Source organism: Mytilus californianus, unplaced genomic scaffold (assembly GCF_021869535.1).
Source record: "Mytilus californianus isolate M0D057914Y unplaced genomic scaffold, xbMytCali1.0.p SCAF_2, whole genome shotgun sequence".
NCBI classification, from domain to species: Eukaryota; Metazoa; Mollusca; class Bivalvia; order Mytilida; family Mytilidae; genus Mytilus; species Mytilus californianus.
This window is the reverse complement of record NW_026262668.1, coordinates 130,957,750-130,976,393: the sequence shown is the minus strand read 5'-3', so window position 1 is coordinate 130,976,393 and position 18,644 is coordinate 130,957,750. Positions and strand designations below refer to the sequence as shown.

Here is an 18,644-nt window from a genome sequence, read left to right as displayed (position 1 = left end):
CAAAATTCCATACATGGCCAATATGTGAACGAAATTATAGGTATTTGATAGATAGAAAGTAGATTAACCATGAATCTGTAAATGCCACACAGAATAGAATGCTCTCATGAAGCTTGATTCAATATTTGAGGAAGCCCTGATTTGAAATTCCTTGGAAAATGTGACCAGATGTTATGTGATGGACAGACAGACAGAAACACAAACTGCAGTTGTGAAAATGTTGTTTATTGGGAAATCACAGTAATTCATTGCAACCAATGTAATAAAAGAACAGAGTTCCAATGTCCCCCGAATTGCACATATTTTATCTATCCAAGGATCAAGGGCAATAACTAATACATACACTTTTTTTTTGTTCTTTAAAACTGCTCATAAATATCTTAAAGAAATGAATGCTTCAGAGCAAATTCAATGTGATTTCAAATATGATTAATATTTCCAAGGGGCATAACCTGTTAAAAATATTTGATCAGCACTTATTTTCGAAAGTGTCAAAGACATTGCTGATATAAACCTATGATATAAATTTCATAAAATTCTGGCAAGAATTGTACACATGAGAGCACAAACCATGTAATTTTCCATATAATTAATATTTCCAAGGGGCATAACTCTTTTAAAAATAATTAATCAGCACTGATTTTCGAACTCAGCTGAGTCATTGCTGATATAAACCTACAATATAAGTTTAATAAAAATCTGGCAAGAATTGTACACATGAGAGTGCTAATGATGCAATTTTCCATATATTTAATGTTTCCAAGGGTCATAATTCTATGAAAAATAATTGATCGGCACTGATTTTTGAACTTGTTCGAGACATTGCTGATATAAACCTATGATATAAGATTTATAGAAATCTGCCAAGAATTGTACACGTGAGAGCGCTAACAAGACCGGACGGACGGACAAACACCGGTATTTCTATGTTCCCCTGTAAAGCATTGCGCAGGGGACAATAAAGAGATATGTCTCACCTTTATGACATATCATAAGTAGTTCCCTTTAAACTAACCTAAACAGAATTTTAACATGTAAGCTACTGTAAATTCAGAAATTATTGCATGCACTTATTATTGCGATTTATGAAGAATGGACAAAAATGCAAGTTTATTTTTGCAATTTCAGGAAAATCTGCATACTGCAGATATCAGAATGCAGGTTCTAATATTGCAATACTCACCCAGTCGCATTATTCACATTAATAAAATCCACGATATAATTTCTGAATTTACAGTGTGGAAAAGATCCAAAGTCAATAAACCATGATGAGGGGTCGGGTTCAAATAATCTCCATAGAAATGAGAAATGCAAATGCTAATTCAAGTGCATACCAAATATAACTTACTGGTTCATCTAGATCTGAAACTGACCTAATCACAAACTTTAAAATTTGAACTATGCAAAAGTTCCAAAGTCAGGGCCAAATAATCTCCATGGAAATGAGATGTACCAATGCTTATACAACTGCATACCAAATATCATTGTTATACCAATAGTGGTTCCCCTTGAACTGACCTAATCACAAATTAATACATTGTTGACACTGCTGCCGCTGGAAACAGTACACCTAAGTTTTACTTTTTTCAACTTTGTCAAGGTGAAACAAAAACTACTTAGTATTATTTTTCTAATTTTATTGATACAGGAGAAGGGAAGTATCTGTTAGAAAGTGAATGTTCTTTAAGGTATTCTCCTCCCATTTCTGTGTAGTCTGCCTTTGTCATACTGTAAAGAGACCGGTCTGGTGAAATGGAAAATTTTCTTGCTCCTTTCCAGGCATCTAATACTGGATCAACTACAAAAAGACATATAATGTTAGTGATATAGCACAAAATAATAGATCTAGAATAAGAACAGATGTTTTAAAATAGCCCACTTTACTATCCTGGAGCTTTTAATATCTTTACTGTTTTTCATGTAGAAGGCCTAGGCCATACAATACCCTGTAGTTTGCAGCCTTGTGCTTTAGTTCATAGTCATTTCATTGACAATCATACCACATTTTCTCTTTTATATCAAAGCAGACTCTTTAATAAGAAAAGGGTATGCCAAAGGTAACTTCTGAAATTTAGTCAATAATGCTATATCATTGTTTATCTGACAATTATAATTGAATGACTGTAACAAAAAAAAAACAACATGCCAACATTTTTTTTTAAAACTATTATATTTCAAGAGATTTCATCCATCCTTACAAAATTTGGCAAAGGTTCCCCTGACCCTTGCTTATCTGTCAGGTCTGAGAGCACATGCCTAATACTATTACTTAAATAGTTTAAATTATATAATACATAATGGGTTTACTCATTGTTGAAGGATATAGGGGGGACATGTAGTAGTTTACATCCTTACATCTCTTGAAGATAGTTTTCTCATTGTTGAAGGATATAGGGGGGACATGTAGTAGTTTACATCCTTACGTCTCTTGAAGACAGTTTTCTCATTGTTGAAGGCTATTAGGGGGACATGTAGTAGTTTACATCCTTACGTCTCTTGAAGATAGTTTTCTCATTGTTGAAGGATATAGGGGGGACATGTAGTAGTTTACATCTATGTCTCTTGAAGATAGTTTTCTCATTGTTGAAGGCTATAGAAGGGACATGTAGCAGTTTACATCCTTACGTCTCTTGCAGATAGTTTTCTCATTGTTGAAGGCTATAGGGGGGACATGTAGTAGTTTACATCCTTACGTCTCTTGAAGATAGTCTTCTCATTGTTGAAGGCTATAAGGGGGAAATGTAGTAGTTTACATCCTTACGTCTCTTGAAGATAGTTTTCTCATTGACAGTTATACCACATCTCTTTATTTCTATATATTGTAAGCGATTTCATCTAGAAATATATATAGCTGTGTCACATGTTATAAATGCTTCTTGCAGAGTCTTGATATACAGAAGCCCCTCCTGATCCCTGTTTCCCTGAAGTCAGGGGTTACAATGCCTAATAAAATATTCCACAAAAATCTAAATTCATCCCAGAACCAAGATATTGAATATTGTCACAATATAATAGCTATCTTAGCAAATGTGACCTTGACTTGACCTTCTCTTGTAACGTAGAACATTGATTGTTTAGACTTTTGGAGAATATCTGCTCTGGTAATTGAGAACATTGATTGTTTAGACTTCTGAGAATATCTTCTCTAGTAAGTAAGAATAATGATTGTTTAGACTTTTGGAAAATACCTTCTCTGGTAACTTAAGGATATCGATTGTTCAGACATTTGGAGAATACCTACTCCTGTTTCTAAGAACATTGATTATTCAGTCTTTTGGAGAATATCCGCTCTGGAAACTGAGAACATTGATTATTAAGACTTTGTAAAAATACCTGCTCTGGTAACTGAGAACATTGATTGTTTAGACTTTTGGAGAATACAACTTTTGGAGAATATCCACTCTTGTATTTGAAATCATTAATTATCAAGACTTTGTAAGAATACCTGCTCTGGTAACTGAGAACATTGATTGGAATGGCCTCATCTCTAACAACTCTTTTTCTAATCTCTCCTTGAAATTCATAAACAATGCATTACCACCAGTTAGGAAAACATTCTGTAGATACAATACTTATACTTAATAAGATGTTATCATTTTTTAACAAATACATAGATTTATGTAAAAAAAAATACAGAAAAATATAGAATGTAATAAGAAAAAAGATGTATAAAAGAAAAATAATAACACCAAAAGTAGGAGGAGTGATAAATTTCACACAAGCTTTTCTAAGTCAACCTTAGTATCATCTTGCAAATCCTCAAGGACAATAGGCTTTAGTCTGTAGTCTTGATATTGGCAGAGAGACACGGCTACAGTCAATATGAAAATGTTATGTCATTACCTAATGACAGTCATAACTACATATGCTTCAAGTTTTTTTCTAATATTCTGCATTTCAGAAATATTCTAATAAAGTTAAAATTAAGATTCAGAATTAAACAAAGGCTAAGAAAAATATACAAACATTAAATTCAAGCAAGGTATAAAATCATACAAAAGTTGTCTTATGACTTACTGACAAACTTCAAATTGTGTGTGAGTGATTTCACTTTTACTGTGAAAGTTGGAACACTTCAGTAAAATTCTAGTTCTTTATAAAAAAGCAAATCGTACCATTTCATTTGGTTCATAACTGTTTCTAGAACTAGATGAATAAATGTACATATTTTAAATATAAAACAAACTTAATACTGTGTTCTTGGATCTACACAATCATTACAATAAAAATTTACCTGAACTAGCAGTTTCTGTTTTTCTTGGTCATATTTATGCAATAAAAAGTCCATAGTTTCTACAATACCAGCTTGTTCTACACCAATCATTGATGGCTGAAATAATAGTTCTGGTACCCTGTAATTATATGGCAACAAGATGGGTAAAAATACATCCAAACAACAGTTATATATAAGATCAAAACTGGAACCTACATTCATTTTACTTATAAATATAATCTGAAACAAGAAATGAATGTAACAGGATGCTGTTACGAAGTCTCCCAAACGAAGCTCCCATTATTCGTAATTCCCAGGGTCGCCTGACATTGGGCAATGTCCAGTGAAAATTGGTTTGGTCCAGTAAAGTTATATGCATTAGTGATGCCTGGGGACTAACCTTGTATATCATTCAAATCATCTTGGCATGACAAACCAGAAAATATATGGTTTAGGGGTGGGGATCTCGACCATTTACAAGATACTAGAACATTGGGGGTGGGGAGGAACCCCTGGGGACTGGCCCTATACGTCATTCAAATGTTCATTACATGACGAACAGGAATATATATGGTTTAGGGGTGGGGATCTCAACCATTTACAAGATATTAGAACTTTCTCAAATGGCAGGGGGTCGGGATGACCCCTGGGGACTAACCCTGTATATCATTCAAACCATCTTAGCATGACAAACCAGAATATATATGGTTTAGGGGTGGGGATCTTGACCACTTAGAAGATATTTGAACTTTCTTAAATGGCAGGGGGTGGGGGTGACCCCTGGGGACTAACCCTGTATAACATTTGATGTGCTTTATTATGACAAACCAGAATATATATGGTTTAGGGGTGGGGATCTCAACCATTTACAAGATATTAGAACTTTCTCAAATGGCAGGGGGTCGGGATGACCCCTGGGGACTAACCCTGTATATCATTCAAACCATCCTCGCATGACAAACCAGAATATATATGGTTTAGGGGTGGGAATCTTGACCACTTACAAGGTATTAGAATTTTCTTAAATGACAGGGGGTGGGGGTGACCCCTGGGACTAACCTTGTATTTCATTTGATGTGCTTTATCATGACAAACCAGAATATATATGGTTAAGGGGTGGGGATCTTGACCACTTACAAGATATTAGAACTTTCTTAAATGGCAGGGGGTGGGGGTGACCCCTGGGGACTAACCCTGTATTTCATTTGATGTGCTTTATCATGACAAACCAGAATATATATGGTTTAGGGGTGGGGATCTCGACCATTTACAAGATATTAGAACTTTCTCAAATGGCAGGGGGTCGGGATGACCCACGGGGACTAACCCTGTATATCATTCAAACCATCTTAGCATGACAAACCAGAATATATATGGTTTAGGGGTGGGGATCTTGACCACTAAGAAGATATTAGAACTTTCTTAAATGGCAGGGGGTGGGGGTGACCCCTGGGGACTAACCCTGTATAACATTTGATGTGCTTTATCATGACAAACCAGAATATATATGGTTTAGGGGTGGGGATCTCAACCATTTACAAGATATTAGAATTTTCTCAAATGGCAGGGGGTCGGGATGACCCCTGGGGACTAACCCTGTATATCATTCAAACCATCTTAGCATGACAAACCAGAATATATATGGTTTAGGGGTGGGGATCTTGACCACTTAGAAGATATTAGAACTTTCTTAAATGGCAGGGGGTGGGGGTGACCCCTGGGGACTAACCCTGTATTTCATTTGATGTGCTTTATCATAACAAACCAGAATATATATGGTTTAGGGGTGGGGATCTCGACCATTTACAAGATATTAGAACTTTCTCAAATGGCAGGGGGTCGGGATGACCCCTGGGGACTAACCCTGTATATCATTCAAACCATCTTAGCATGACAAACCAGAATATATATGGTTTAGGGGTGGGGATCTTGACCACTTACAAGATATTAGAACTTTCTTAAATGGCAGGGGGTGGGGGTGACCCCTGGGGACTAACCCTGTATTTCATTAAATGGGCTTTATCATTTAAAACATTTTCAATTAAAAAGATTGTGTCTATCACAAACGGTTTTCAATTTATAATCATTTGAAAATTTTAAAAAATAAAATCCCATAGGGTTCTATAGTAAAACCCTCTTTTCTTTTTGCCCCTCAAAGTACCCCTTTATAAACCCCATTGCACAAACAAAACCCTGATTGCACCACTAGACATGTTAGTCTAACATATTGTGAAACCCTAAGTTAATCTGACAAGCGGTTTTGGAGAACAGGTGCGGACAAGTTCAAATTTAAAAGCGGCGGAAGAAGAAGAAGAAGAAGAATAATAATAATAATAAGAACTGAGCAAAAACAATAAGTCTTCCCAAACTTCGTTTGGGAGACTTAATAATGCACTGGTAAATAACACCTACATTACATTCTGAAAATCAACTGAACAGGTTTTAATTGACTCTGAGCTAAGTGTTTAAAAAGTGCTGAATTTACTCCAGTGGATATATCTGAAAAATAACTTACTAATTTATTGTGTAGTCTTTTAAGATCGGTTAACACTTAAATGAAGAATATTATAGTGTCCAAAATCTTTTATTAAACATAGCAATTCCCATTTCTAAAATAATTCTTCTTTCATGTCATGCTACTTTTAACATGGGTAGGCTTTATTTGTCAATATCTTTATAAAGATTATTAATAAGAACCTTAGCAAGGTGGTAAATATAGTATTGAATATAACAGGAAAGATTTATTTTGATTCTAATAGGAAAATTCAGACTTTTTTTTTTCGACATAGGACGAATTAAAAGGCAGCCATTTTTATTAAACAAAGCAAAAATTTTGGAAGCACATCAGTTTTACGATTTAAAATTGTACAAATACATCAAAACATACTTCTAAAAAGATTTTATTGAATTTCATTACAGCCAACTGCCACAAAAATATCCATTTCATAATCTCCAGCCTCATTCAAAATACAAATGAGACTGAAAATTCCATTGTTGACTTTGTTAAAGAAGATCTTCACTGGACATCATGATCATATCAACAGGTTAAGTACTTGCTACCTGTTAGCAACATATTGACATCTTTGATGCAGTACATTTTATAGTGGTGTTCATTATTTTTTTGTGTACTTGTTTTTATTTAAATAACTTTTCATTGTTTTAGATATAGATTTTAGAGAACATATAAGGTTTTACAAATGGATAAGTAAAGTTTTACCACTTACCTTACTCTTTCTATTGCCAGGTGGAGTCTGTAATATTCAGCAATATCAAATTCCTCAGAACCTCCCAGGTCTAATTCTCTGTGAAATCAAATACGCTTGTATGAAACTGATTCTTCGATCAATCAAATAAAGAATAAATGTTTAAATATAAAATGTCATAATTGTTTTTGTAATGTAAATGAAAGAAGTTAACAGATCAAAGCTACATCATCTTGTGTTTTGTATCTGATGAGACAGTGTCTTAATTTTTGGACAAAATAAATTACATCAATAGTAAATTTTAAGGGGATCACAGTGGTTTCAATGAAATGCTTTGATTTCCTAATCAGATTAAAACCAATATATCACATTTTTTAGGGTTACCTGTCCTGCCTTTGCATTTAATGAACATCCATGTCACATAATAATGTGTTACCCAATAGAATTGTTTATCAGATATGTAAGGTATAATAACAGATGAGGTCAATGACTTTACTTCAAAATGGAGTCAGAACAAGAAGAAAAAGATATATTTCCTTGCATTGTCAACTTAATTTACATTAAAAGTCAATGTAATAAATGAATTCAAATATCTAAATATACTCAGCTTGTGACAGAACAACTGATAATTCACTCATGCATTTGTTTTATGTATTGTTGGGTACACATTGAATATTGTTTGACATTTTCATTCTTGTATTAATTATTCTAAGAATGTCTAATGCTAAAACATATTCTACTTTCCATATTTCAACATTTGCAGTTGTTATGAACCTACATTTTTGTCGAGCCTTCGACTTTAGTCGAAAAAGCGAGACATAGCGATCCTACATTCCGTCGGCGGTGGCGGCTTCCACAAATATTCACTCTGTGGTTAAAGTTTTTGAAATTTTAATAACTTTCTTAAACTATCCTGGATTTCTACCAAACTTGGACAGAAGCTTGTTTATGATCATAAGATAGTATCCAGAATTAAATTTTGTAAAAATAAAATTCCATTTTTTCCGTATTTTACTTATAAATGGACTTAGTTTTTCTGCCGGAAAATATTACATTCACTCTGTGGTTTAAGTTTTTAAAATTTTAATAACTTTCTTAAACTATCCTGGGTTTGTACCAAACTTGGACAGAAGCTTGTTTATGATCATAAGATATTATTCAGAAGTAAATTTTGTAAAAAAATAAATCCATTTTTTCCTTATTTTACTTATAAATGGACTTAGATTTTCTGCCAGGAAACAACACATTCACTCTGTGGTTAAAGTTTTTAAAATTTTAATAACTTTCTTATACTATTTTGGATTTGTACCAAACTTGGACAGAAGCTTGTTTATGATCAAAAGCTAGTATCTAGAAGGAAATTTTGTAAAAAAATAAATCTATTTTTTCCGTATTTTACTTTTAAATGGACTTAGATTTTCTGCCAGGAAACAACACATTCACTCTGAGGTTAAAGTTTTTAAAATTTTAATAACTTTCTTATACTATTTTGGATTTGTATCAAACTTGGACAGAAGCTTGTTTATGATCAAATGCTAGTATCTAGAAGGAAATTTTGTTTTCTTCCAGATAAAATTACATTCAGTCTGCAGTTAAAGTTTTTAAACATTTATTAGATTCATAAACTATCCTGGATTTTTACCAAACTTGGACAGAAGCTTCTTACAATCAAAAGATATTATGAAGTGGAATATTTTTATTGATTTACTTCCTCATTTTTGTAGTGCCTACGATTAACAGAAAAAGTAGGCGAGACACTGGGTTCCGCGGAACCCTTACGAATTTTTAAAACTATATCTGTTGATTCATCAGCATAATTATCCATTTTTCTGTCAAAATAATTTCCAATAAAAAAAGAGGATTTCTAGATAAAAAAAAAGGTTCAAACAAAGTATAACAACTGTCAATACCATGAGTGGGTTGTGGTGTACCAGTGTTTTTGTACCGTTACTGTCTTTTTTATGTAATCATACTCTTCGTCTCTTTTATTCATAAATAAATCTTTCAAAAGTATGAAAATAACTTTATACATTATCACTTAAAATATAAATATTTTGGATGTTACCATACTTCTGAAACTCTGGATCATGTTCCCTCAACATGGCCTCTAATTCTTCTATCTGTTCTTCTTCCACTTCTGAATCACTGTCTGCATTTTGTGGATGCTGTAAAACATTTCCAAGAAAAATTATTTGTATTTCAAATTACTATCTACAAAATATATGTGTTTGACATTACATTGTACATAATATTTTTTGGGTATTTTATTCTATAATCATAATGTGTAAACACAAAAATATTCTTAATTGCTCTAAAAAACAAAACTATTCATGCATGTAGTTTGAAATCAACATAAAGATGATAAAAGGTAATGTCACTTGTATTTGATAAGCTTCTGTGAGCATCAATTCCAATGCTACTATTGAAAGGTAATATCTTCTGATTTCTACAAATCAGCAAAACTTATGAAAACCAACCATTCTTTCTTTTAGTTAAATTGTACAAGTTTGTCAAAAATCTGTAACCTCCACCTAGAATATTGTGGAAAATTGACCAGGTTTAAACATCTCAAAACATCTGCAAAAATTCCCAAAGTCGGAGCACAGATTGTCAATGTATACACAAACATTCTAGAAAGTTTGAACACAAATTGTCAATGTATATATGTATATACAAACATTCTAGAAAGTTTGACCACAAATTGTCAATGTATTTTAAAGGTCTTCCGTAAACAACTGTAGGAGGAATTGATTATACAAAACAGGTATTCCCTTTCCTCCTTCCTGCCTGTTTGATATTCACTTTAATATAAGCAATATGTTGTTTGAATTGCTTCACATTTTTCATGTAGGGGCCTTTTATAGCTTACCATACAGTATGGGTTTTCATTGTTGAAGGCCGTACGGTTGCCTATAACTGTTTGCATCCACTTCATTTGAACTCTTGTGGATAGTTTTCTCATTGGTAATCATACCACATCTCCTTATTTTCATATAGATCTGCACTTCATGCAATCAGCCAAAAATGCTCCTATATGAAACACAGTTTGACCTTATTTATATGGTAAAGTAAAAGTGTTTTAAAAACTTTTAAAAGTTTAAACTGAATGTGAAAATTTTGTCCCAATTTTTATAACAGAAATATCAAAATCTAGCTGTTGCCTTTTAAATGCCTGTTTCTTCTATGTCAAAATCTCACAATTTTCATACAAACATCTAATTTAAAAATTCGTAAGGGTTCAGGAAAAAATTTAATAAAAATATTCCTCTCGATACAATTTTTTATTGTAAGAAGCTTCTGTCCAAGTTTGGTAAAAATCCAGGATAGTTTATGAATCTAATAAATGTTTTAAAAACTTTAACTGCAGACTGTATGTAATGTTAACTGGAAGAAAAACTAAGTCCATTTATATGTAATAAAAGGAAAAACAGGGATTTTTTTTTTACAAACTTTCCTTCTAGATACTAGCTTTTGATCATAAACAAGCTTCTGTCCATGTTTGGTAGAAATCCAGGATAGTTTAAGAAAGTTATTAAAATTTTAAAAACTTAAACCACAGAGTGAATGTAATGTTTCCTGGCAGAAAAACTAAGTCCATTTATAAGTAAAATACGGAAAAACAGGAATTTTTTTTTTACAAAATTTAATTCTGGATACTATCTTATGATCATAAACAAGCTTCTGTCCAAGTTTGGTAGATATCCAGGATATTTTAAGAAAGTTATTAAAATTTCAAAAACTTTAACCACAGAGTGAATATTTGTGGACACCGACGACGATGACGCCAACGGAATGTAGGATCGCTATGTCTCGCTTTTTCGACAAAAGTCAAAGGCTCGACAAAAATGACAATATCTTACAATTTTCTAATAAACATCTGATATAACAATGACAAAATCTAAAAATTTTATAATAATTTTCTGAATTACTGTGCATATTTGAAAAGCTTTGATCCTTTCACAATCCCAAAAGGCATAAATGTTTTACCAAGTTGCTGTTTGAATTCCTCTGATTAACCTCATTGTGAAAGGTTGAAAGTATGAAGCCATTACAACATCAGCTGATAAGTTTGTGAAGAGATGATGGAACTTGGTAAAATATTAAAGTTAACTGTATTGTGAAAGGAGCAAATCTATTAGAATATGCACAGTTATAATGCAAAATCTCATAATATTCTTACAAACCTCTGATTTAACAATATTAAAAACTCACAATTTCCTTATAAACATCCCAGTCCGCATCATTCTGTCCAAATGTATCTACTTTCTTCTTTGCCGAACCACTTTCTCCTATAAAATATCAGAAAGAAAAAAGAATTCACTAAATATAATTTTAAAACATAACAAAATAAAAAAGGTATTTAATTAGTTTATTGGATTTCATGATTAATATCAAAAGAAAAAGGAAGTTACAATTAACACAATTAAGTGAATAGAAAGAATCCAATAAAAATATCATTTGAACTTTGTACAAAATGTCACAGTACCGAAATGGCACCAAGTACCCAATTTGCAAAAAATCAATGGAAATCTTATAGGGATTTCTTACAGACTTAACAATTCATGTTTTTATCATAGTGCACATCTTTCAACATAGTTAAACACATTTAAATATGCACATTACGTTCATGTTTTATGTCAACAATTGAATTCTCTGGTGAAAATAAATATAATATACGGAAACCTAACATACAACATCCAACAAAAATTCAAACTCATGCAGTCATACATATATATCGAAATCAGTTATCATATGAGCACTTCATGATAATTGTGTAAAAGGAGAATATTGATTACACTCACAGTTCTGTACAATATATTCTTTAAACTGAGAACAAAATTAAGCAATGTAAAAAATAAACCCTGTGCAGAACCCCTCATTGTTCGTCTAGTAAGTGACTACCTGCAGCTAACTGTGTTATGATTTTCATTCTCTGTTGAGAAGCTAATGTCCTCCTCTTTGCCATGTCTGATTTCTTCTGTTTTCTTGATGATCTGGCATCTAGTAATTTCTGCATATAAAATACAAATAATTTTAAAATACCCGGTAGTTTCAAAAATTTGAAAGACACCGAAGTTGTATAAATATCTTGTAACTTTTATTCTGAATCATTTTTCAAAAGTTTTTTGTATCTATCAGAGTAATAAAAAAAACATACAAATAATAAGCATAAAATAAACATTATTGAGTCCTACTAATAACTTGCACTTTTAAAATGTGTGGATGACTGACATCCTCAAACAATTTGTAAATTGAACTCCACAAAATTGACACTTCATATAAAGTATTTCCAAACGGAAGATTTCTCATGCATTTTATTTTAAACCACAATTTAGCAAAACGTATTGTAACTATGAGTAATCAGTGATTACTTTTTAATTATCCAAGAGGCGTTCTCAATATAAACAAGTCATGAAAAGAAGGAGAAAATGTACTAACAGGAAACCAAGGATTTATATATCTAACATCTAAAATATGTCCTGGCAGGTAACAGATTATTCGACTATCCTTTTGATAATTAATACTATTGAGCAATATCAAAGTACTTGAGTTATCATTGACATCCCTTGTTTATACTGATATCTGTTTTTCAGTTGTTAACCAAGGATCAAAGTTTATACTGATATCTGTTTTAGTTGTTAACCAAGGGTCATGGTTTATACTGATATCTGTTTTTCAGTTGTTAACCAAGGGTCAATGTTTATACTGATATCTGTTTTTTCAGTTGCTAACCAAGGGTAATGGTTTATACTGACCATGCTGATATCTGTTTTTAGTTGTTAACCAAAGGTTATGGTTTATATTGATATCTGTTTTTTCAGTTGTTAACCAAGGGTCATGGTTTATATTCATATCTGTGTTTTCATTTGTTAACCAAGGGTCATGGTTTATACTGATATCTGTTTTTCTGTTGTTAACTAAGGGTCAACATTTATACTAATATCTGTTTTTCAGTTGTTAACTAAGGGTCATGGTTTATATTGATATCAGTTTTTTTCAGTTGTTAACCAAGGGTCATGGTTTATACTGATATCTATTTTTCAGTTGTTAACCAAGGGTCATGCTTTTATTTATTGAGATCTGTTTTCAGTGGTTAATCAAGGGTCATGGTTTGGGCACATTACATTTGCGCACATTTGGGGATTAAAATTTTTTATGATTGCTTGCAGCTTTTGATTACATTTGTGCACATTCATTTTACCGGTATAAAAGATAATTCATAATAAATATGTCTATAGTTAATATGAATTTTGAACAGGTTCTATTTGTAAATCAAAATTATATATTTTTCATATTGAATTCTAAAAAAATATACAGTGATCATGAGAAATCCTGTAATAGCTTAAGACATATATGTAAGTTAATTGCAAATATTTCAGAGTAAATAGCATTCTGTTTCATAATTCTACCGAATAGGGATTTAAAAAATAATTTTAGTAAGTTTGTAAAGTTGCGTCAGGGCACACACATGGAGTTTCCTTTGTCAGAAACAAATCAGGGTGAAAGTCATTTTGTGCAGGTTACGACATGTAAAATCAAATTTAACCTTTAGATTTACTATGTTTTTTTTACATTTTTATGAGTTTATACTTCCAGGATTAAGTGCTTGTGCACAATTGTTCAGTGGTTGTTGTTTGTTGGTGTGATTCATAAGTGTTTCTTGTTTTTTATATAGATTAGACCGTTGGTTTTTCTGTTGGAATTGTTTTACACTAGTCTTTTTTGGGGCTCTTCATAGCACTTGTTCAGTGTGAGCCAAGGCTCTGTGTTGAAGGCCGTACTTCAACCTATAATTGTTTACTTTTTACGCATTGTGACTTGGATGGATAGTTGTCTCATTGGCACTCATACCACATCTTCTTATTTATATTATCCTGTTCGAAAATAATAGTTAAATAAATAAATAAGTATAATCTACCTGTATTTACCTGAGTTTACCTGTAAAAGAATGCGCGCAAATGTAATGCACCGCATGGTTTATACTGATATCTGTTTTTCAGATGTTAACCAAGGGTCATGGTTTATATATTGATATCTGTTTTTCAGTTGTTAACCAAGGGTCATGGTTGATACTGATATCTGTTACTCAGTTACTAACCAAAGATCATGCTTAATGCTAGTATTTATTTGTCAGTTACTAACAGAAGGCCATGACTAATGCTATTTTTTAGGAACTAACCAGAGGTTATGGTTAATGCTGACACTGATCTATCAATAGAACTGATGCCATGAAACAGTATAAAACCACAGTAAACAGTGTTAAGTAGGTAAAACAAACCAACCTGTCTCCTCCCTCTAACTTCCTGTAACCATCCATTGAAATCCTTCATTCTTCTCTGTTCCAATTTTCTCTCTTCTTCCAGCTCCTTGAAAATTAATAAAGACAAACACATTATTTTTGACATGAAGAAAACTGTCCAGACTTAGATATACCAGTCCAGACTTAGATATACCAGTCCAGACTTAGATATACCAGTCCAGACTTAGATATACCAGTCCAGACTTAGATATACCAGTCCAGACTTAGATATACCAGTCCAGACTTAGATATACCAGTCCAGACTTAGATATACCAGTCCAGACTTAGATATACCAGTCCAGACTTAGATATACCAGTCCAGACTTAGATATACCAGTCAAACCTGTATTAAGCAGTTCCCTCATGAGAAGTATAAAAAATTACCGTTCAAGAGAGGTGACTTTTAAAAGAGGTTCCAAAAAATTCCAATTTCAACATCGCCCATAGCAAATTGTTTCAGGGTTTTAAATCTTTAGAGTTGTCATCAATGTGAGCAGACAAATAAAAAAATGGCGGGTTCTGGCGCTTCTACTTGAAGAAAACATTTGAAATAGTTGATATTGTAGAGAAATAAGTTGTTGATAAGGTTTTCAATGGAAACTGAAAGGAGTGGAACACATCCAACTCACGAAGGCATCTTTTATTGCACGATCTCAATTTCAAACTGGTTCCGATTCTCATTTTGACTTTGATAATGAGCATCGATTATATTGGTAGTTAAAAACATTTAAAAGACAGTTGTTTAAAGTTGAAATGATAATTTTGTCTGAAATATAGGTGACCACTGACCACTGAAAAAAGTTAAATTATATAGAGAAAAAGTTTGGGAGGGTCTGAAAGTGACAGTTAGAGGCAGGTGACTGCTTAAAGGAGGAGACCATTAAGGCAGGTTTGACTGTATCTTTCCTTGTATCAAAAAATGAAAAAAGGCAAACTGATGAATTTTAGCATACAGTTGGTAAAATATGTGTGGTCAATTGACTCAAATTTAAAAACTGTTATATATGTTTGGTATGTGTGGTCAAATTTAAAAACTGTTATTTATGTTTGGTCACATATAACAACTGTTATATGTGTGGTCAGATCTTACAGCTGTTAATATGTGTGGTCATATCTAACAGCTGTTAATATGTGTGGTCAGATTTTACAAATATTTATATATGACTTTCAGATCTGACAACTGATAATATGTGTTGTCAGATCTTACAATAGATTATATGTGTGGTAATATCTGACAACTAATAATATGTGTGGTAAGATCTTACAACTAATAATATGTGTGGTAAAATCTGACAACTAATAATATGTGTGGTAAGATCTGACAACTAATAATATGTGTGGTACAATCTGACAACTCTTAATATATGTGGTAAGATCTGAGAACTGTTAATATGCATGATAAGATCTGACAACCGATAATATGTGTGGTAAGATCTGACAACTAATAATATGTGTGGTAAGATCTGACAACCAATAATATGTGTGGTAAGATCTGACAACTAATAATATGTGTGGTAAGATCTGACAACTGTTAATATGTGTGGTAAGATCTGACAACTAATAATATGTGTGGTAAGATCTGACAACCGATAATATGTGTGGTAAGATCTGACAACTAATAATATGTGCGGTAAGATCTGACAACTAATAATATGTGTGGTAAGATCTGACAACTAATAATATGTGTGGTAAAATCTGACAACTGTTAATATGTGTGGTAAGATCTGACAACTAATAATATGTGTGGTAAGATCTGACAACTAATAATATGTGTGGTAAAATCTGACAACTAATAATATGTGTGGTAAGATCTGACAACTAATAATATGTGTGGTAAAATCTGACAACTGTTAATATGTGTGGTAAGATCTGACAACTAATAATATGTGTGGTAAGATCTGACAACTAATAATATGTGTGGTAAGATCTGACAACTGTTAATATGTGTAGTCAGATCTGACAATTTTTATCTTTTGAATTTTTTGAACCAAAGGAATTCCTCTGATGCATTAATTTCAATAAGTCAGAACTTATACTTACAAAAATCAAATATATTCTGAGCATGACAAATAGATAAATGGACAAATGAGAAAATAATATATTCCATATCAGTCAAAATTGTATGTAAATGTGAGGCCTGCATTTAAAGCAAAACCATAAAATTTTAGAGGTTTTTAGAATGTTGTCTTTACTTAAATACTGACTAATATAAATGATTATATATTTGTATTTTAGAAAAACCTCATTTTGTAATATTTCATGAAAATGAATCCTAGTTTTTCAAATGCCCCTGAATCAATTCAAGTTTGTTATTCAACAATCAGTTCAAAGGAACCTTGTCAATAAACAAACTATATGAGATTTTTTTTTTTAAATTTGAACACACATACCAAAGTCATATATATATGATAAGCACTGTTAGGTATACTGTTATAACCTTTAAAACAGCTTACACTAGTATGATCTTACTTCTATAAACAAGATTCCCCTTTGCTACACAACCATCATCATTTTTCAGTATAAAACATCTCTACAATTGAGAAAGCAACTGTAAAACCAAAACACCTACAACCCCTCATACTTAGAATTTTGTTTGTCCTGTTTCTACCAAATGATCTAACGATTTTACCTTAAAGGTCTCTCAATGGTGATTTCAGGACTTTCTTTTAATATTGTATAGTTTGATTTATATTGTGTCAATAAGCAAATAAAAAATTAATGACACATTGTGTTAGCATCCTAACAGTGTCTGCCAAAATGCATCTTATCATTCAACTGAACTAAATGTGAAATACCTTTTGTCTTTTTTCTATCTGTAAAGCTTGTGTTCTAAGCCTTCCCTCTCTGGCATTCTTCAACATTCTTTGTTTTTTCTTGGTCAGTAGCTGGTCAGCAGTCAACTGGTCATCAGGGATTTCTAAAAGGTCATAAACTGTTTTCTTAGGCTAAAAAAAATATTTAGTCAAGAAAGTCACTCAATGAGCTTAAAAAAACAGAACAAGCAATAACATTTAACTGTCACTGTACTGTAAACCAACTTAATTTCACTGATACTTTATTTCACATATAGCCTTTTCTAGTCCACCTCCCAGCAATTTAATTTCGCAATTTTTTTTATTTGATGTAGTTAAATAGGGAAAGATCCAAGTTTTTCATATATACAACGATTTATATTCTCATTATTTTTCTACTCGCAAAAATATGAATCATGAAATAATAAACTGTTAACACAGAGATATGTCTCGCCTATTTGTTATTTTGATAATGCAAATGTTGAAATTAAAATAACAATACTTTAACATGTCATGTCAATGAACCATGACTAAAGGTACAGGGCTAAACAATCTCCATGGAAATGAAATGTGCCAATGCTAATACAACTGCATACCAAATACCATTGACTTTTCATAAGTCATTCCTTTTGAAGAAATATAAACACAAACATTAACTTGTAAACTAAGCAAAAGTTTCAAAGTCAATAGATCATGACTGAAAGGGTGGGGCCAAATAATCTCCATGGAAATGATATATGCCAATGTTTATACAACTGCATACCAAATATCATTGACCTACCACTAGTGGTTCCCCATAAACTGACCTAATCACAAACTAATACATGAAAACTAAGAAAAAGTTTCAAAGTCAATAGACCATAACTGAAGGGGCGGGGCCAAATAATCTCCATGGAAATGAGATATGCCAATGCTTATACAACTGCATACCATATATCATTGACCTACCACTAGTGGTTCCCCATAAACTGACCTAATCACAAACTAAAACATTGTTGGCCGCCGCCGACCCCAGAAACAGCATACCTATGTCTCGCTTTTCGACTCTGTCAAGGTGAGACAAAAATCATGCAATATATCACATGAAATTAGTTGGTTTACAGTATTAGAGACATGGCTTTTTACATAATAAAATA

The 18,644-nt window shown here is 32.2% G+C and overlaps 1 protein-coding gene across 1 annotated transcript in view; it reads right to left on the bottom strand.

The window, feature by feature from the left end:
* Positions 1-209: 209 nt before the first annotated feature.
* Positions 210-18,644, bottom strand: part of LOC127731041 (actin-related protein 5-like) — a 42,068-nt gene continuing 23,633 nt past the window's right edge. The window contains exons 12-20 of the mRNA XM_052239813.1: positions 17,512-17,661; positions 14,700-14,783; positions 12,319-12,427; positions 11,629-11,705; positions 9,487-9,581; positions 7,438-7,515; positions 4,235-4,352; positions 3,446-3,557; positions 210-1,798 (exon numbers count right to left, since the gene is read on the bottom strand). Of these exons, the coding sequence (XP_052095773.1) occupies positions 1,623-1,798; positions 3,446-3,557; positions 4,235-4,352; positions 7,438-7,515; positions 9,487-9,581; positions 11,629-11,705; positions 12,319-12,427; positions 14,700-14,783; positions 17,512-17,661 (999 nt within the window). The 3' untranslated portion in view covers positions 210-1,622. The remainder of the gene's footprint in view (positions 1,799-3,445; positions 3,558-4,234; positions 4,353-7,437; positions 7,516-9,486; positions 9,582-11,628; positions 11,706-12,318; positions 12,428-14,699; positions 14,784-17,511; positions 17,662-18,644) is intronic.